At 40.9% G+C, this 20,770-nt stretch overlaps 2 protein-coding genes across 2 annotated transcripts; one reads left to right on the top strand and one right to left on the bottom strand.

Moving 5' to 3' along the window:
* The first annotated feature begins 833 nt into the window (after positions 1-833).
* Positions 834-13,014, top strand: LOC146632837 (deoxyribonuclease-1-like). The gene is made up of 10 exons (XM_085353597.1): positions 834-888; positions 6,008-6,100; positions 6,190-6,284; positions 6,384-6,470; positions 6,587-6,699; positions 8,827-8,939; positions 11,280-11,434; positions 12,235-12,331; positions 12,444-12,570; positions 12,833-13,014. The coding sequence occupies exons 2-10, from the start codon at positions 6,020-6,022 to the stop codon at positions 13,012-13,014; spliced, it is 1,050 nt and encodes a 349-aa protein (XP_085209723.1). The 5' UTR covers positions 834-888; positions 6,008-6,019.
* A 375-nt stretch (positions 13,015-13,389) lies between these two features.
* Positions 13,390-15,051, bottom strand: LOC146632836 (granzyme B-like). Its single transcript, XM_085354736.1, has 5 exons — positions 14,994-15,051; positions 14,759-14,906; positions 14,202-14,331; positions 13,709-13,981; positions 13,390-13,593 (listed from the first exon to the last, which is right to left on the bottom strand). Exons 1-5 carry the CDS (start codon positions 15,049-15,051, stop codon positions 13,390-13,392), a joined length of 813 nt encoding a protein of 270 aa, XP_085210862.1.
* Positions 15,052-20,770: the final 5,719 nt, after the last annotated feature.

Genomic DNA, 20,770 nt, shown 5'->3' with positions numbered 1-20,770 from the left:
AGTCTGGATTGAGAAGACGTGGTCTCTAGAGTATTCAAAGCTGGAAAGAAATGGATAGGGGGCCATTTTGAGAAGTTGCTGTCTGTATGTGCAAAAGATTGCACATACAGAAATACTTCAGTTAAGGCAGAATGATGTCTGATGTTTTCCTCACCACACCTCTCTGCGTAACATCCAGTAAATCATATTAGTGGGGGTGAGGCCAACAAACATTGACTGGCTGCAGGAGCTACTGTCAGGGTAGCTGTCAGTCAAAGCAGCCACGTGCATAACGTTAAACCTTAGTAAAATCCACTGTGGTTCTTCCCTTGTACAGCTGTTATGACGTTATGACTTGGTTAAATAGCCTTAAAGACTAAACCTTTTTGGTTTAATTCAGGATGTTTGCTTTTTTTTTTTTCTTACAGCCTGGAAAAAAAATTGTTTCTTTTAAACACTCAAGTCTGGTGTTTGACCTCCTCTTGAATCCAACTTCAAAAAGAACTACAGTTCTTGGCACTGCACAATACAAGATTCCCTTTTTCCTCCTTGGGCTGGAGGCCTGTATCTCTGATGACTACAGGGCACCCTCTATTGGTGTCTACCAGCCAGTGAACATGAAACGGGTATTTTAGGTTAACTGAAGGTAAACGTTTTCCCATGACTGCAGCAGAGTGCTGCGGGTTGATGATAAACCCCTCAGCTGTATGCAAACACAGGAAACACCGCTGCTGATAACAGACACAGATAGGCGTGGTGTGGTTTTGCATATGCTGTATATGTAGTGTGTGTGTGTGTGTGGTTGAGAACTTCCTAGTCCAGTTTGTTTCTGCAAAAGTCAGCTTCAGTCTGTTTGCTGGCAGATTAGCCGCTTCTTTCATTTTTCATTCTGCTGTTTTACCCACACTCGTGAGTATTATTTTTACATTTTTAGTTTTCTTACTTTTATAAAACTAAATGCTCATCTGCATTAGTTAGAATTCCTCACTTTAAAAAAATGAGTAAAATATGTTTTGCATTCATTATAAGGGGAGTCAAAATGAAACCCAAATACTTCTGTTTGTGCTCATTTGTAATGTTTGAAAACCTACAATGTCAGCGAATGAACAAAGAGCTGTTATATCTATAGAGTTATATCTCTACTTAGTGGCCATTCAAAGAATCCCTTATTTAAAAAGTTTTAATTCAAGTGAAATAAAACAAGGAACTAAATATAAGGGTTTTTTTTTTTACTTCCTTGTATTTCTATATTTTTAAGAAAAATATACATCAATTATTCTGCACGTATAAAAATGTTTTAAACAGCAAACATGCCATTATCTTAGTTTGGAATACTACATATAATAATATGCCTCATTACTAATAAACTATTTCTGAGCTTCAATCTATTACTTTTGCTACATTGAGCTAATTTTGCTGCTAAAACCTGCTGATGAATTAGACAGGTGGAGTTTAGTATTGGTCAAATCAAGGAAAATGGTGGTTTTTGGGGATCTTGATGCCATCTTGACACTGTCACTTGAGCTGTCTTTGTTCTCGCCATATTTGTCTAGGTTCCCATGGAGACAGGATTATTTGGGAATCTCAAAAGATTTTTATAGTAAAGTAGCATAGGAGTGGTCATATATGGCACACATCATACAGAGGTCATACCGAGGTCAGAGCGTGCCTAGAGAGAAGCTGCCATGACCCAGACACTAGAACAGGATGGTGGAGTGGTTACGATTGTCACCACACAGCAAGAGGTTTCCTGGTTCATGTCACGCTGAGCTGTGTGGCTGGTTGGACCCACGCGCAGGACTCAGAGATGGAATATTTAACTCAAGGCGGTAATATTTATTCACTGGCAGAAAACAAACTTTACATGAGCACTAAAACAAAATTCAAACTAGGAAGTATGATCTAAACTGGGAGTTCATGATTTGGCATGACATAACCTGACAAAACATGACGACTGAGGAAAACACAACTAACGCAGAGGACGCGACAACGACAGGGAAAAACACAGGGCTTAAACACATACTAGCGTAATCAGGGAATGGGAGACAGGAGGGAAATGCACTCATGACGAGACACAGGGGAGCAGAACTGAAACCATAAACATGGGACAAGGACTACCAAAGTAAAACAGGGAACAAAGACAAAGCACCAAGACACAGACTAGACACTAAGACATGGGAACATAGGAACCTGAAGCACAAAGATGATACAAAACAGAAACCGCAATCCAAGGACTAAAGATGTAACAGAAAACCATAAATCATAATAATTATATTTAGAATTATCAGTTCACCAATAAATACAAAGCACTGGGTCCGTGATCCAGTACCGTGGCAATTCAAATTCAAGCTGTGGCTTTTCTGTGTGAGGTTTGAATGTTCTCCATTCACCTGTGTGTGTGTGTGACTTGTAGTTAAAAGCACTTTGACTGATCAGTTTTATTTTTTATTCACCTTTATTCATACAGGTAGTCCCATTGAGACTCAATGTCTCATTTACAAGAGAGACCTGTTGCAGACAAACATATTAAAATTAGATTAGATTAGATGAAACTTTATTAATCCCTCGGGTGGGTTCCTCCAGGAAATTCAGTTTCCAGTAGCAAAGCACCGAAAGAAGTTGCATGTTACAGATACAGATACAGTTACAACAATAAAAAAGACATAAGTAAATAATAAAACAAACAATAAAATGGCTAAATATGTCTAAAGTACAAAACAAGAACAAGTCCCCAGAGACGATATCACCAAAACATTTGTACGTCTTTTGCAAGTCAAATCAATTGAGAGAGCTTCAAATCCTTCTGCAATGAATTCCAAGAAGTCGGGGCAGAAAAGGAGAATGCTTTCTGTAATGATGTCCTGAGACCGCAGTCTATGACTAAACCTTTTGCATAACATGTACTCTGATACCAATAAAATGATAAAATGATACTGATGAACCATCCTGCATAAGACCAATGAGGACCAGTCTACCAGACAATAAAGTACAGTGTTGCGTTAAAGGTTTACAGACAGTTGTAAAAAATAGTGACCCATGATAGACAGAATCCAACAGATGAAGAGAGTGAGCAGAGACAGTCATATAAATTATATCACTGTAATCCAGGATGGGTAAAAAAGTGGCAGCAAGCCTTTTTGTGGCTGTGAAAAAGAAACATGATCTGTTTTTGAAAACGAACCCCAACTGCAGCCTCAGTTTCTTTAAAAGATCGTCAATGTGTGGCTTAAAGGAGAGACTCAGGCACAATTCAATCAATCAATCAATCAATCAATCAATCAATCACAATACCTAGGTATTTGTATGAGGCCACAGTTTCAGTAGAAATGCCTTGAGCAGATACAAGAGAAGGAAGTACAGTGGGGCAAAAAAGTATTTAGTCAGCTACCGATTGTGCAAGTTCCCCCACCTAAAATGATGACAGAGGTCAGTAACTTGCACCAGAGGTACACTTCAACTGTGAGAGACAGAATGTGAAAAAACAATCCATGAATCCACATGGTAGGATTTGTAAAGAATTTATTCGTAAATCAGGGTGGAAAATAAGTATTTGGTCAATAACAAAAATACAACTCAATACTTTGTAACATAACCTTTGTTGGCAATAACAGAGGTCAAACGTTTGCTATCGGTCTTTACCAGGTTTGCACACACAGTAGCTGGTATTTTGGCCCATTCCTCCATGCAGATCTTCTCGAGAGCAGTGATGTTTTGGGGCTGTCGCCGAGCAACACGGACTTTCAACTCCCGCCACAGATTTTCTATGGGGTTGAGGTCTGGAGACTGGCTAGGCCACTCCAGGACTTTCAAATGCTTCTTACGGAGCCACTCCTTTGTTGCCCGGGCGGTGTGTTTTGGATCATTGTCATGTTGGAAGACCCAGCCTCGTTTCATCTTCAAAGTTCTCACTGATGGAAGGAGGTTTTGGCTCAAAATCTCACGATACGTGGCCCCATTCATTCTGTCCTTAACACGGATCAGTCGTCCTGTCCCCTTGGCAGAAAAACAGCCCCATAGCATGATGTTTCCACCCCCATGCTTCACAGTAGGTATGGTGTTCTTGGGATGCAACTCAGTATTCTTCTTCCTCCAAACACGACGAGTTGAGTTTATACCAAAAAGTTCTACTTTGGTTTCATCTGACCACATGACATTCTCCCAATCCTCTGCTGTATCATCCATGTGCTCTCTGGCAAACTTCAGACGGGCCTGGACATGCACTGGCTTCAGCAGCGGTACACGTCTGGCACTGCGGGATTTGATTCCCTGCCGTTGTAGTGTGTTACTGATGGTGACCTTTGTTACTTTGGTCCCAGCTCTCTGCAGGTCATTCACCAGGTCCCCCCGTGTGGTTCTGGGATCTTTGCTCACCGTTCTCATGATCATTTTGACCCCACGGGATGAGATCTTGCGTGGAGCCCCAGATCGAGGGAGATTATCAGTGGTCTTGTATGTCTTCCATTTTCTGATGATTGCTCCCACAGTTGATTTGTTCACACCAAGCTGCTTGCCTATTGTAGATTCACTCTTCCCTGTCTGGTGCAGGTCTACAATACTTTTCCTGGTGTCCTTCGAAAGCTCTTTGGTCTTGGCCATGGCGGAGTTTGGAGTCTGACTGTTTGAGGCTGTGGACAGGTGTCTTTTATACAGATGATGAGTTCAAACAGGTGCCATTCATACAGGTAACGAGTGGGGGACAGAGAAGCTTCTTACAGAAGACGTTACAGGTCTGTGAGAGCCAGAGATTTTCCATGTTTGAGGTGACCAAATACTTATTTTCCACCCTGATTTACAAATAAATTCTTTACAAATCCTACCATGTGAATTCATGGATTTTTTTTCACATTCTGTCTCTCACAGTTGAAGTGTACCTCTGGTGCAAATTACTGACCTCTGTCATCATTTTAAGTGGGGGAACTTGCACAATCAGTGGCTGACTAAATACTTTTTTGCCCCACTGTACTGCCGGCACCCTCTTTCTGTTTGAGAACAGCTTGACTTTTTTCCCCCTTTATTTAAAAGAGCACAACAATAAGTAATTGTATCATGTGCATAAAAATGAACAGGCATCTAGATTTTGTCTCACACTGTTTACATAGTAAATAGTAGTATTTCCTATGTAAATAATGTAGGCCCCAGGACAGAACCCTACGGGACTCCATTAGTGACATTTAAAAAAAAAAACTGGAAGAGAGACCACTGAGCTGCAACTGCTTTGTTTGAAAGTCCAATTTCCAGTTATCTCTGACGTAAAATTCTATAGTCAACTGTTTAAAAGCTTTGAATAGATCAATAAAAAGAGCTGCACAGTACTTATTTGCGTCCGAGGCTTCATGGGGGTCATTGAGAAATTTTAGGGAAGCTGTGACAGAACTGTGCAGTTTCCTAACTCTAGATTGGAAAGGAGATAAAATACTATTTTACTCCCGATAACAAAGGTTGATTATTAACCAACCTTAGCTAAGACAGAGTTTGGAAATTGGACTGTAATTATTATTAACCATTGAAGAATCACCACCTTTCAGTGGTGGGAGTACAAAGGCACACTTCCACATCTCTGGTAAAGGACAAGTGTAACATTTAAAACATAAATTATCCCTGCTCTCTGAAACCTTTATTTAGGATTAAACATACATTTAATATAAACTTATTATTGGGAATTCTTACCCAAGGTCAAAAAAACCTTTCATGTGCCAAATGTTACTGCAATGATAAACCGCATTAGAGGAACTGGACTCCCTGGAACTTCTCCATTTTCAATAAAAGCTGCAATTTCTCAGGCCTTCACCTGGGAAATTGTAGCTTTAAAGTGATCAGAGACATGTTTTAGAATATACATGTCGCAATACAACCAACCACAGTTTTTTCAGTGTTTAAGTTTTAGTTTCTCTTTCTTCCCTTTGCTTTGGTTTCTTCTTTTTTCTGCCACGCTTCTCCATTTTCTTCCTCTGTTTTGATTCAGCAGACGTTTGAACAATACGTCACACACTGTGTGTTGGTCGTCTAAAACAGAGTTGATCTCTTGCAGAATCAAGTCAGAATGAAGATAGCAGCCTTTAATGGCAAGAACCTGGGACATAAGAAAGTCCATGACAAGTCTGTCGTCAAACACCTCACCAAGGTGATAATAATTTTACCTTTACAACAGAAAGCTTTAAATCCAACATCAATGACAAAATGTGTAACACTTAAATGATGTGTTTCCTCCAGATCATATCTCGGTACAGTGTGATTGTCCTGCTGGAGGTGGTGGATAAGAGCGGCAAAGCCATGGAAACGTTACTTCAAGAACTCAACAAAACTGAGTGAGTTCCCTGCAGTGATAGTGTGTGTATTTAATTATTTTTATTTACAACATTTTTATGTAGAAAACTGCATGTTTAAGTTGCTTCTGTTTTCCTCGGCACTAACAGAAAACACCCCTACGTAAAGACTGCCAGCAAACAACTGGGACGAGACACCTACAAGGAGCAGTATGTCTGTTTCTACAGGTGTGTGAGTCTAAGTTCACTCGAATACAACATCTCAGTGGTTATTAATCAGACTTTAATTTGTGAGATTCATGGCCAGACACACTGATGTCTGACTATTTGTGTTTATCTCTCAGACCAGATGAAGTGACGCTGAAGGACTCACACCAGTATGAAGATAATCAGGCTGGAGATGAAGATGCCTTTGCCAGAGAGCCCTTCATCCTGCGGTTTGATTGTCCAACTACAGGTTTGTGCTTTTTACTGTGTTTCAGTAACGCTTTAGGTTACAAAACAAAACAAGTGGAAGTGCCAAACACTGCAGTTCTACATTTTAAAACTTTTGTTTAACCCTGCTGCTTATTTGTACTCCAGTTTTGATGACAAATCCTTTTATTTTATCAGTTTCATAATTCATACTAATCAGTGTTGAGCCTTTAAATAGAGAGTTTGTGAGGCAAGATGAAGAAGCAGCATGCTGCTCTTGTCTTCAGTCATCTGTACTGAGTTTCAGTTACAAACAGTACCACCTCATCCACATTTTCTTTGCATGAATATAGTCAGTAGCACACTAACACATATTTCACATACATTTCTACAGAAATCATATTTTAGGTAGTGCATAACATGAACTGTAAGCTGGAACATATGCATCTTTTTGATTTGAGCTGACACTTTAGCTGACTTCTCACAGTATTGAAATTATAGTTTTAGGAATTACAGAAAATCTCTCAATAACTAGCTTACATGGAAATAATGTCATAAATTAAATGAAATGTCTTTGTCAGAAAAATGAAATGCAAAACAAATCGCTGTGGAGGGTTTGTGTATCCCAGGGATCCTGAGGACTCTGTTGTTGTGGGTTTTCTATGATGGCAAATTCGTCTTGGGTGATTTAAAAGCCCCTATGAGTATAAAATATAGGAAACAGTTCATTTTGCCCAGGATAGAGTTACCGGGTCCCTCCCTGGAACCAGGCCTAAGGGTGAGCGCCTGGCTGCTGGGCCTTAGTTCATGGGGCACAGCCGGGGACAGCCCGAACAGGGGACATGAGCCCACCCTCCTGTTGGTCCACCACCAGCAGTTGTAGGGGTTGGATGCAGTGTGTGCTGTGTTGAGTCCAGGGGCACAAGCACCCTGGCAGATCAATCCCCAGCTACCGAGTGTCATGTTTCGGCTGTGTACAGGCAGGAGAAGGACCCAAACGCAAAACTCACGACAACGAAATTAAACTCAAAAAGCTGCTTTATTGCAGAATGGCATGGAAAACTAAACTGGGACATGGATAACTAACACACAGGGAAACACAGCCATGAGGGAGACTACGACACTGACAAGGAGAAACACAGGGCTCAAATACACGAGGGAACAAGACACAGAAGGAGAGCACAGCTGGGAGTAATCAGGCTGGACGAGACAAGGGAAGCAAAACTAGAAACACTGACATGAGACATGGACCTTCAAAGTAAAACAGGAAACACACTGACTGAACTCTAGACATGTAAACTTAACAGCAACTGGGGAGACAGAACATAGGGACCTGAAACATGGTACAAAAACGTCACAGTAGACACAACATGGAACACAGGGAAGCCATATTACAAAGCCAAAGAACTAAACCTATGATAACCATAACTGAGACCTAGGGAAACAAGAAACAGTACAACAAAGGACTCAAAACATAAACCATAATATAAAAACACAAGATCTCTTCAAAACAAAATAGGAAACATAATGAGACGCAGACATGACAACCAGAACTTGACAACGTAAGACACAGACATGAAACACATGAAGAGCAGGGGAGACTTAACATGGGTTGGAAACACAAGGGGGAACTAATAAGCAAATGAACATAGGAGACCTAAAGAGCTTAAACATACTATCAACATCAAAATGAACTAAAGCTCAAAACACTGGGTCATAAGACCCAGGATCGTGACACCGAGACTAACGACTGGGACATGGAATGTCGCCTCTCTGGTGGGGAAGTGCTTCTAACGTCAACTGAGGATACTGTCGGGTTGTGGCAGAAACACTCTGAGGATCTCCATATTCCCACTGACACGTCTTCTGTAACCAAGCAGAGTGTGGGGATGAGGGGGACGACTTGTCCATCACTGGGGGGTGAGGTGACTGTGGCAGTTAAACAACTCCTTGGTGGCAGGGCCCCTGGGGTAGATGAGGTTGGCCCGGAATTGCTGAAGGATGTTCGAGGGCTTGCTGCCACTTGTCCTCACCTGGGCTAAGTTGAGCCACTGAACAAGACCCCTGAACCGTGTTTATGGAAAGACTAAACTGACACTGTGAATTTGTAATATTTACTCTATTCAGGTGTACTTTGTATTGAGGCCTCTTTGCTTGTGAACTCTTTCAGTTGTACAAGATCTGGTCCTGATCCCTGTGCACACAAAGCCAGAAGACACTCTGAAGGAGCTGGACGAGCTGCACGATGTGGTTGAAGACATCAGGAAGAAATGGAAAAATGATGTAAGTTTGAGACAAGAGCACTAAGAGTTTAGTTCCTGTGTTTCTCTCCTCTCTGAGACACCTTCTTTAGATTTTGGTTGCTTCGTGGTTTGATCATAGTAATTTGTTGAGTTGTAGATGAGATTATTTTTTCCTTCAGCGGTAGCAAAATATTGAAATGCATACATTAATAAATTATTTTATTATAAAAATTGTGTGGATGTGTGTGAACACACACACTCCACATCTTCTCGAGCTCCTCTCTGAGCCCTTGGTATTTCTCCAGCTTCTCGTGTTCCTTCTTTCTGATGTTGCTGTCATTGGGAACCGCTACATCGATCACTACGGCCGTCTTCTTCTGTTTGTCTACCACCACTATGTCCGGTTGGTTAGCCACCACCATTTTGTCCGTCTGTATCTGGAAGTCCCACAGGATCTTAGCTTGGTTACATATATATATATAAAAACTTAAACTTCATGCATGCATTTACTGTATTACACTTTATAGATGTTTTGCATGTTAATTACATGTAAATTCTGTCTGGGTTTGATAAAGCATCACAGACCAAAAACCATCTTGAAGATAAGCTATGCAGGAAACATTGGAGTTTGAAAGTGAGCAAGACAAATTTTTAAAATATATCTTTTTATTATTATATTATATGTTAATATTATCTTTTTTTAATCAAAGTCAAAGTCAAAGTCAACTTTATTTGTCGATTCTTCCACATGTACAGGACATACGGAGAATAGAAATTGCGTTACTCTTCAATCCCTAGATAAATAGCAAATGAACATTTAAATATATTTAAATATAAAAGTGATTTAAAAAATGCAAGTAAAATAATTAAAAAGTAAAAATTTAAATAAATACAATTTTACATATAACAAGAAAGCTATACAATATACAATATAATGGGTAAGTGACATTGAGTGTAAACCAGGCAGAGTAGTGCAAATAGGCAAATAGTGCAAATGGAGATTTAGTAGTGTACGGTAAGAGAAAGTGTAACAACAAAGTCTTATGAGGTAATGGCAGTCCAATGCTCCACAAAGTGACTGGTAACTGGTGCAGGCCAGTGAGTGAGTCAGAGAGTGTGTGTGTTTGTGTGTGTGTGACAGAGTTCAGTGAGACCGTGGAGGAGAGAGGGGAGAGGGGGCAGAATCGGGAGGGAGTTAAGCTTCCTGACAGCCTGATGGATGAAGCTGTCCTTCAGCCTGCTGGTCCTGGCCTGGAGACTCCGCAGTCTCCTCCCCGACGGCAGCAGCTTGAAGAAGCTTTGCATTGGGTGCGTGGGATCAGCCGCTATGCAAAGGGCTTTTTTAGTGAGACGGGTGCTGTAAATGTCCTGGAGGGAGGGGAGAGAGACACCAATGATCCTCTCTGCAGCTCTCACTATGCGTTGGAGGGTTCTATGACAGGACGCATTGCAGGCTCCAAACCACACAGTGATGCAGCTCGACAGGATGCTCTCGATGGTGCCTCTGTAGAAAGTGTACATGATGGGGGCTGGTGCTCCTGCTCTTCTTAGTTTGCGGAGAAAGAAGAGACGCTGCTGTGATTTCTTGGCCAGTGCTGTGGTGTTGTACGTCCAGGAGAGATCCTCTGTGATGTGCACACCCAAGAACTTGGTGCTGCTCACTCTCTCCACAGACGCTCCGTCAATGGTCAGAGGAGCATGTTGGGTGTGCATTCTCCTGAAGTCCACAACAATCTCCTTCGTCTTCTCCACATTCAGAGAGAGATTGTTGTCAGCACACCACGTGGCCAGGCGTCTCACCTCACTTCTGTAGTCGGTCTCATCCCTGTTGCTAATGAGACCCACCACCGTTGTGTCGTCCGCAAACTTGATGAAGAGGTTGGAGCTGTATGATGGAGTGCAGTCATGGGTCAGCAGAGTGAAGAGGAGGGGGCTCAACACACATCCCTGCGGGGCCCCCGTGTTTAAAATGATGGTGCTGGATGTATTACTGCCAACCCGTACTGCTTGAGGTCTTCCGGTGAGGAAATCACATAGTGAATCAGAATCAGATTATATTTTAACTATTTGATTTTGTCTTTCATGTAAACAAACTGATAACAGCGGAGTTGAAAAAAAAACAGCTTTAAATACACAAATGCATAAAGTTCCTGATTCATCGTATCCTGTTTCTGTGCCTTTCAATTGGCCTCTTACAGTGAAGTAATTTGCAGTAAACCACAGAGAGTGGTATTCAGTTATTGTTCTGCCAGCTCCTCACAGAATTATGCAATAATAATAAATATATGACACCACATAAACCTTGGTGCTGTTATTTAATGAATCTGTCATTGTATTAAGTGAGTTCTGCTCTCTGTCGACATTTTCATTTCTTTTGTAGAACATTATGATTTTGGGGGACTTTAATGCAGACGGACGATATCTCTCCAAGAAGAAGAAGGAAAAGATCCGCATCTGCTCTCCGTCCTACGATTGGCTCATTGATGACGATGTCGACACCACAGCTAGCAACAACAATGATAACACCTACGACAGGTGACACACATGATAATGACATAGGAGGAAACTAAAGACTCATTTTTATTTGGCCAAGTTTGTGCAAACAAACAAGGAATTTGACTCCGGTTCACTTTTCTCTCTTCATGCTGTGAAAGAAATGTGTGTGTTTATATATGTACACACACAAACACACACATACATAAAAAGCAGTGGGTTATTTCAGCGTTCATCAGAGTGACAGCGTGGGGGGAAGAAACTGTCTCTGTGGTGGCAGCATGTTTAGTAAACAGCGTCTGTAACATCTGCCTGAAAGCAGCAGTTTGAACATGTGAAAGCTCAAAAAGAGGAAGATACTTCTACAAGAAATAATATTAATGAAAATTAGTGAGTATATTACTCTTCATACTATCTGCACTATCACACCACATTTCTCCATATAAGGACACAAGTCGAGGTAAAGTGGACGGAGTGACGACTTTCTTTCAAGAGAGAAATCTGCACCACTGAAGCAAAAACCAGGAGAAAGAAACAGACGAACTAATTCACATAGGAAAATATTCATGAATCACTGATTGATGTCTGTACAGTTTACTTTGTGGGGAAGCACTATTTGTGTATTTTTGTGAGCTGAGCGACAACAAAGCCTCTGCAACATGGCCGACAGGCCTTTTTTTATTTTTAAACAGAGTGCCTCTCACAGCTAACGTCTAATGTTAGGGACATTAGGGAATTTCAAACTGAGAGAAAAATAAAGGGATAATTATTGGAACTTCACACTGAAAAGTGTACAGAAAGAAGTTCTTAATTTTTTTATGTGTCTCCTCTTCCTCAAACAGAATTGTTGTGTATGGAGAGACCATGTCGAACGCCATCGTCCCCAACTCGGCCAAGTCTTTCAACTTCCAGCAAGAGTTTAAGCTGACTGATGAGGAGGTGAGACTCACTTATGTGTTTGTCTAAACCGAAAGATAGAAATGATTTGACAGTTGACATCATTTTAAAGGACAGCATCAGTGTTGTTGTTTAACTATATCTACTCTCTAAGGCACTCAGCATCAGTGACCATTACCCCGTGGAGGTGGAGCTGAAGACCAGAGCAGGAAGACAGAAAAGGATGGCTGTGCCTGACGGGACAGAGATGACATCTGGGGAAGAACAGTCTCAGAAGAAAGGTGTCTGAGATGGTTTAATAAAAATGAATTTTATAAAGGAGCAAATACCTGATGAATCTCAGGGCTGATCTCAGTTCAGTTACATTCTAATTAATTATGCAGAGTTGCTGCTTGTTTCGGAATCAAAGTGATGTGACATATCTCATTTTAACTGAAATACACTAATAGTAACAAATTTATAGCAAACATGTTCTGCAGTGTTGTATCCTGGATGCTTCTGAGAGCAGATTTTACATTTCCTTCTTCTAATATTAAACAACAGTGAAACAGACCAAACCAGCAGGGTCACCAAAGATGGCGCCCAAGCGAGCGGGAGCACCGAAGAAGAAAAAAGATGAACCAGACAGACAACAGAAGAAGAAGAATGTGAGAACAAAAAGGAAGCGAGGGCGGGCATCCAACACGCCAACCAAGAGAAGACGTCAGGATGTTCAATGTTCATGATCTTACTATTAATTTTAAAAAGTAGAGTTACTGTAGTTAGAGCAGATAGTATTAAAATGTCAAAGCTTCTGTTTGTTTGATTTATTAGACCACATCAGGTGGTTCTCTGTGATACCAAAACACCTTCTGTTAGTCTCTAGTATTTATAGTACTCGACAAATCAGGATGAATGTACTGTAGCAATGAAAAATTTGTTTACAAATATTAGTATTGCATGAATTCATTTTCCATGGCAAACTGATATCAATGTTTTATAGACATGTTTTTGAAGTCATAATAAAATATTTTTCATGCACAGAGACAATACTGTTCAAACATTTTCTTTATTCTGCATTGAGAGCAAAAGCTGACAGAGGCACAGCTTCCTGTAAACACTTACAGTGTGCTGACACAAAGCTTTTTGTAATTTTTTCCCTTGAGAATCTTCGTGATCCAGTTAAGGTATTTTGAGATGTCCGTATAGACATTGGGGACATCCGGATAGTTACAATTTCCCAGCTCGGTTCTTGGAATGCTTTTGTTGAAAGAAACAATACCGACAGCCATTCCCTTGCAGACCAGAGGGCCACCAGAATCACCCTGTGAGGAGGAAGTATTTACTTTGTTCATGTGATACTTAATGCAGAGTGCTCATATATTTCTCAACAACAGAGCAGTTAGCAATGACTTTTCAAGGAAAGGACAGAAAAGGTACCTGACAGAATCCTTTTGTTGTGTTGTATCCACCTGCACAGATAATATTGGGAGGAAGATTGTATCCAGGAACCTTTTGAGCCCAAGCATTCTGGCAGACTTGTGGGCTGATGACCGACACATTCACCACTCTCAGGTCGTCAACAACACTACCGTAAGTGTTTATCTTACCCCATCCAGCCACTTGGCACTTCTCATTTTCCTTTAATGTCATTTCATGTAAGGGAAGTCGAATGAATTGAATTCTTTTGCTTGGTCGGACAGGTCTAGACAGCTAGAGGCACAGAATTAAAGAGTAAAGATTATAAATGAGTGAAAACCATGTAACAGCAATAGAGAACATTTATCTTTTATCTTTTTTTTAAGTACTTCATACTTTAACTAGAAATGCCTTGTTTTAAATGAGCAGCTTGCAAAATAGAACACTAAAAAATTTAAAAATTCTTATGTGATTTAAGAAAATAAAAAAGACAAAAAAAGACAAAAAGCCTTACTTCTAGGAGCATGATGTCATATCCATGGCCAACTTTCTTATAATCTGGGTGTTTGCATTTCTTGGCAATCTTCATTTTCTTATCAGCCTTCTTGAGGTTGTGGTTACCGAGAACTACACGTTTAAGATCCCTGAATAAGATATAATTCTGAGATCATCAGAATTAGATTTTCTGCAGTTGCATGCACAACAAGATGAACAAAAACTAAATGATAAATTTCTTTTTTATTAAATTCAATTTTATTTATTCACTACAACAGTTACTTCAAGGTTCTTAGCACGATTGTTGCAATAATTCAGATGGTATCAGAATTATTATATTATTATGATCATTAGATACATATACTCACAAACACACACATACAGTATATATATATACATATATATATACAGACAGATAGATAGATAGATAGATAGATAGATAGATAGATAGATAGATAGATAGATAGATAGATAGATAGATAGATAGATAGATAGATAGATAGAGAAGCATAGGACATTTTAAGGCAATCATTTGTTTTCCTAATCAGGAATTTCCTCAAAGAGGTGATTACTTACAGGTCACAGTGTGCAGCAGTCATTACAAAGTCTTCAGAAACAAGAAATCCTCCACAAACATGGTTTCCTCCGTGATCCTGCACTGATGCCATATACAGCATTTCATTGTCTGGGGCTATTTTCCCATCTATAATTTTACTTCCAAGGACTAATGGAAGTAGGAGGAAAAGAATTTAATTAAAAATATTAATATTCCACATGCAGGCTGGAGAAGAGTATTCATGGTGCAACTTACCATTTTGCCCGAGGAATGTCAGCATATGAACGACCACAAATTGTTGCAGAGCAAACATCTCGGTGGTGAAAGGCTTGACCTGTCAGCTTGAGACCGAGGGGTCAGTCCTTTTGAGTCATGTGTTTATACATTTATAACACATGACTTTTAACCACTTCCTAGGGAAGTGTGGTTTTGAAACTTTCTACAGTAAGTACTTCGTTATTACTATCTGTTATATGTGCACCCCTTTCCCACTAACAGTAATGAATTTCAAACAAAAGACAGCTAAAGTCCAAAGGCATAAACCAGATTAGTGGCCTGTTAAGTCAGCGGTCCCCAACCTTTTTGCGCCACAGACCGGTTTATGCCCAACAATATTTTCACGGACCGGCCTTTAAGGTGTCGCGGATAAATACAACAAAATAAAACTAGTACCGGTACCGAAAAAAAAAAAAAGATTTATTCATAACACACGTGAAAAGACCCAGGAAAACCGAGTTAACAATAAAAATAACAAAATAACGCTAAAAACCAATAAAAACCCTGAAAACCACACATTTCACACCCGAGCCTCAACTCTCGCGGCCCGGTACCAAACGACTCACAGACTGGTACCGGTGATTAGATTAGATTTTAATTGGGGAAATTTTGCCTCAGACAGTCAGAAATATTATAATTCTGATCAGTTATCAATACTGAGACTCGTGATACTTCGTCAGCGGTGTGAGCATCACAGCAGATGCCATTTAGTCAAAGTAACTGAGGATAAAACACAGAAAAACATGAAGGAGATTTTCCTGGCCATAAACATTAAAAATATTCTGCAGTAGAACAAAAATGGAAGAAGACCATGAATCATGAATCTGATGCTGCTGAAGTGAAGTGAGGTTTTATTAGAGACACAAATATTTGCGTATTGCAATTTGGCATAATTTCAAAAGTTTCTTCTTCATTTCTTCAGTGTTGAACTGAAAAAAAACCATCATCTGACAGCACTGTACACAACGGTAGACTGTCACATAATAAGCAAGCGAATTGTCATGGTCCTGGGTCGGTGACCCAGCGTTTTTGGTTTTTGTACTTTTACTTTTGATAGTTTTATGTATTATGACTGTTGTGTTTTGGGTTCCCTGGGTTTAGTTTGTGTTCCCTCTGTTTGGTGTCATCTTTGCCTGTGTATCCCCTTTTGTGTATTAAGGTCTCTGTGTTAGCTCGCGTCTCTGAGTCTGTGTGTGTCTGATCTCAGTGTGTTCAGTTTACTTTTTCCCTGTCTCGTTATGCCTGAGTACTCCCAGCTGTGCCCTCCTTTTGTGTCTCATTCCCTTGTTATCCTTCTGTGTATTTAAACCCCGTGTTTGCATCTGTTAGTTGCTGGTTCGTCTGTGTTATCTGGGGTTTTCTTGTCAGTGAATCTCCCTCCGTCATCCTGTGAACTCTCCCTGCAAATTGCTTTCTCTCGTGTTCAGATTTGTTGTTTAGGTTTTAGTTTTCCCAGTGTAGTTTATTTCTAAGTTCTGTTTTTCGCCACACTCACCTTTTGTTTGTTATCACTCGGGTTCTGTGTCAATAAAGCCCTCTCACTTCACTGCATATCCACATCTTGGGTCCTTTGTTAAATTCATACGGCTCGCCCCGGCAACCTGTGACACGAATAATGCAGAAAACTGAAATTTGAGATGGGAAACTGTTCTTGAGAGAGACAGAGCTTTGCAGGAAGTGATTTTATTGTGGTGGAAGCAAAACAGCAACGGTAAGGGAGAATTCATGACGATGTTTAACAAATATGAAGCGTAGTTTTGATCTTCTTTTGCTCCTGGTTCAGTAAACTTCAGTTGGAGAGTGACAAAATCTGCAGCTTCAGAATCTGTGAGCTGTCGGCTTTCAGCCCTAGCGGCGTGTCCATGTTTGTGCCGTTGGGTGAGAAAGCCGACACCTCACAGATTCTGATGCATCGGGTCTGTGCTTTGTGTTTACGTCTTTGTGTGGAATTTGTCTACCTGCTCTCATTTACTGTTTTAGCTTTTTGGTGGTTGACGAAATGAAAGCTTTAACCTGAGATTCCTTCGTTTCTGGTGAAATACATTTATATTTAAAAATTGATTCAGGATTTCATGAATCGATATTGTGTTATTCAAGCTGAAATAGATTTTAATCAGAAAATGGATAATTGAAACCCACCCTAGTTATAACAGTTGCACAGCCATTAAAGATCAAAACAGGTTCTAAAAAATTTTCAGGGTTTTCTTTCCCTCTGTTTGCTTCTTACTGTCTTTGAGGCTCAGGACCAGCACTCCCCACATTACATCAAACTCTTACAAGTCTAGAAAATGAGCTGTTAGACAGAAAGACATCAACTGAGTGGTATGGATTTTTGGTTTTCCAAACTGTCTAAACTGTATATAGTGAAGTCCACAAGTTTTTGAACATTAAATTTTGATTTGTGCCCAAATTATTCAATTCAATTTTATTTATATAGCACCAAATCACAACAAAAGTCGCCTCAAGGCGCTTTATAGATACAGAGAAAAACCCACCAATCATATGACCCCCTATGAGCAAGCACTTTGGCGACAGTGGGAAGGAAAAACTCCCTTTTAACAGGAAGAAACCTCCAGCAGAACCAGGCTCAGGGAGGGGCGGGGCCATCTGCTGCGACCAGTTGGGCTGAGAGAAGGAAGACAGGATAAAGACATGCTGTGGAAGAGAGACAGAGGTTAATAACAGATATGATTCAATGCAGAGAGGTCTGTTAACACATAGTGAGTGAGAAAGGTGACTGGAGAGGAAAAACTCAATGCATCATGGGAATCCCCCGGCAGCCTACGTCTATTGCAGCATAACTAAGGGAGGATTCAGGGTCACCTGGTCCAGCCCTAACTATATGCTTTAGCAAAAAGGAAAGTTTGAAGCCTAATCTTGAAAGTAGAGATAGTGTCTGTCTCCCGAATCCAAACTGGAAGCTGGTTCCACAGAAGAGGGGCCTGAAAACTGAAGGCTCTGCCTCCCATTCTACTTTTAAATACTCTAGGAACAACAAGTAGGCCTGCAGAGCGAGAGCGAAGTGCTCTAATAGGGTGATATGGTACTACAAGGTCATTAAGATAAGATGGGGCCTGATTATTTAAGACCTTGTATGTGAGGAGCAGGATTTTGAATTCTGGATTTAACAGGAAGCCAATGATTATAGCCAAATTATTCTGCAGATCATCAGAATGAAAAGTTATTGCCCATGTTTGCATAGCCTCTTTAAAAATATGCTTTCATGACATTATTGTGTGTTGACTGGTGGTCAGGGCTATGCAGACTGACAAACGGGACATTGAATGTCAGCTCTCGGATGGGGAGGGAGCCTGAGATTGTCTGAATTGTCTTTCTGTTCTATAGCAAATGCAGACAAAATGTTTTAGACAGCAAATAAGTTAGTGCTCTAAAATATGATGGTTTGCTTAGAGGACACCAGGAAGGATGAGTCCTCTGTCACAGATGGTTGGTCAGGGAAGATGGTCACCTGCATGTTCAAGGTCATTGCATCTCCAACCCACATCCACTGCCACTGTACTTAAGGGAAATTGGGACAATGTTAAAAACTTTCTTCTGCAATTACATTTGCAATTATATCTTAAATCGGAGACTTTGTTTTGCTGTAAGATTACAACAATGATGGCAATATAATTGCTTGTTGTTCAGCAGAACGGTGTCCAGTATGTTGGCTGATATACTTTTTTGCATTTGAAAATAAAAGTTGGGCTGATTACATGAAGTTTATTTAATTGTTTTTTTTTAATTGCATACAGTGTAATATTAATATAAGTGTTGTTTTAAATGCACTTTAGAACAGCACGCAGCATGTAGCAGTTGCTGTTGTAATGCAGTGTAGCGCCGCATGGTGGCGCCTCCGGTCTCATAACTGGTGTGTCACCCCTGTTTTTGTTCTTCTTTGTATCATCTCTGTAATGGATTCTTCCGTGTGTATGCGGACTAGTGGGCTCTCAAGTAATGTGTGGTAGAGGTAGCACTCTTATTTTTGATATTCTAAATAAATGAGTACTAGTGAAAAGTTAGAAGCTGTTGCTCATTCGCTATCCACCTGCACACCTCTGCAGCTGGCTTCATCTCCACCGGATCGGGGTCTGGATGCAGGGCCTCCCTGCTGCTGCCGGACCTGGGGTAGTCTGCTTGTCTCCACCCAAGGAAAAAGGGTAACATCTCCTGGGTCTAGGCACCATCACCTCTCTGGAGGTGCGGTATAGAGCATGTTTGGGGGGCGGGGCTGTGGCTCCCCACGCCTTCTAGCAGATCGTTACATGGAGAAACCTTTTGTATGCACACAGGTGCACACATGGGTGTGCACAGACACAAACTATATCTTTCTTGGCTGCTCCCTCAAAGCCCATTGTGCGCTGTCGGTCTTACATGCTACAAAATAACATTGAATATTTAGTATTAAATGTTAGTTAGTTATCTAGGTTATTGCTGTGGTGTCGTGTTTATTGTTTCATTGTCCTGGGTTATTTAACCCAGCATTTTGTGTTTGTTATTATTATTACTATGTATTCTGGCTATGGTTTTGGGTCCTGTTCTTCCTCGGCGTAGTGTTTAGTCATCCCTGCCCGTGTGTTCGCCCTGTTCTGTCAATGTCGTGTCTCTAAGTTCTGTCTCCTCATGTAAATTCAGTTCAGCTGCGTGTCCCTCTGTGTGTATTTATAGTGTGTGTCCTCTTGTGCTCGTCACGGGTCTGTCTGTTTCCTTTGCGCTTCTTTCTGTTTTGTCCCTGCATGTCTTCCCATGAGTTTAGTTTTCAGTTTCATCCATCCATTCGCTTCCGCTTATCCTTTTCAGGGTCGCGGGGGGCGCTGGAGCCTATCCCAGCTGCCATAGGGCGAGAGGCGGGGTACACCCTGGACAGGTTGCCAGTCTGTCACAGCGCCAACACATAGAGACAGACAACCATTCGCACTCACATTCACTTGCACATTCACACCTAGTGACAATTTGGATTATCCAATTAACCTATCCCCACAAGCTGCTTGTCTTTGGACAGTGGGAGGAGTACCCAGAGGGAACCCACGCAAACACGGGGAGAACATGCAAACTCCACACAGAAAGACCCCGGCCTGATGGTGGAATTGAACTCAGGACCTTCTTGCTGTGCGGCAACAGCGCTAACCACCGTGCTGCCCACGGTTTCAGTTTCATTCGTTAGATTTTCCCAGTTTAGGTTATAGCTTGTGAGTCAGTGTCAGTCTGTATTTTCACCTCGTGTCACTCATCGCATCAAAGTCTGTGCCTGCATCTTGGGTCCTTCTTAATAACCTCACACTGCTTGCCTCACCAACCGAGACATATAGAAATCGACAGACCATGTGACTTTCGAGCATTGCATTGTAGGTACGAGTGGCAGCAAAATCAAAACACTGCATCAAGTGCTAGCATTTCCAACACTGGTAACCATTAATTCTGTGGTTTTAATCCCTACTTGCATTTTATTTGTCCCAAAAACAGTTATGTACAAAACGAAGGAGAACACGGCAGGTCCGTACAAAGACAGGCTTGATGAAAAGGAAAAAAAAAAGTGTGAGGAAAATATCAAAGGAGTGAAAGAGTTAGACCCATGCAAGCATACAGAGTGGCGTAAGGACGTTAGCGTGCTGCCCAGCTTTCATCACGCTCATTAATTATATGGGCCTAAGTTTGAGTGCATACACTCATGAAGTGTTTGGTAACTTCAGATCCCTGCAACAAGCCCAGGTCCAGTTTATTGAAGGATGGGTACAGGACCTTGAAATCTTCAGAGT

Source organism: Diplotaxodon limnothrissa, linkage group LG5, assembly GCF_057381915.1.
Source record: "Diplotaxodon limnothrissa isolate DT_005_m linkage group LG5, D_limnothrissa_male_GT1.1, whole genome shotgun sequence".
In the NCBI taxonomy this organism is placed as follows: domain Eukaryota; kingdom Metazoa; phylum Chordata; class Actinopteri; order Cichliformes; family Cichlidae; genus Diplotaxodon; species Diplotaxodon limnothrissa.
The sequence above is the reverse complement of the archived record's forward strand: the minus strand, read 5'-3'. Positions and strand labels throughout refer to the sequence as shown.

What these genes read in the sequence shown, in the direction of transcription:
- LOC146632837 (XM_085353597.1), top strand. Translation starts at nt 6,020, where the DNA reads ATGAAGATAGCAGCCTTTAATGGCAAGAACCTGGGACATAAGAAAGTC. An exon ending in CAAGAACTCAACAAAACTGA is followed by an intron (nt 6,285 to 6,383) that starts GTGAGTTCCCTG and finishes TGTTTTCCTCGG; the next exon opens with CACTAACAGAAAACACCCCT. An exon ending in AGAACAGTCTCAGAAGAAAG is followed by an intron (nt 12,571 to 12,832) that starts GTGTCTGAGATG and finishes ATTAAACAACAG; the next exon opens with TGAAACAGACCAAACCAGCA.
- LOC146632836 (XM_085354736.1), bottom strand. Translation starts at nt 15,051, where the DNA reads ATGTTTGCTCTGCAACAATTTGTGGTCGTTCATATGCTGACATTCCTC. An exon ending in ACTGCTGCACACTGTGACCT is followed by an intron (nt 14,332 to 14,758) that starts GTAAGTAATCAC and finishes TATCTTATTCAG; the next exon opens with GGATCTTAAACGTGTAGTTC. An exon ending in ATGACATCATGCTCCTAGAA is followed by an intron (nt 13,982 to 14,201) that starts GTAAGGCTTTTT and finishes CTGTGCCTCTAG; the next exon opens with CTGTCTAGACCTGTCCGACC.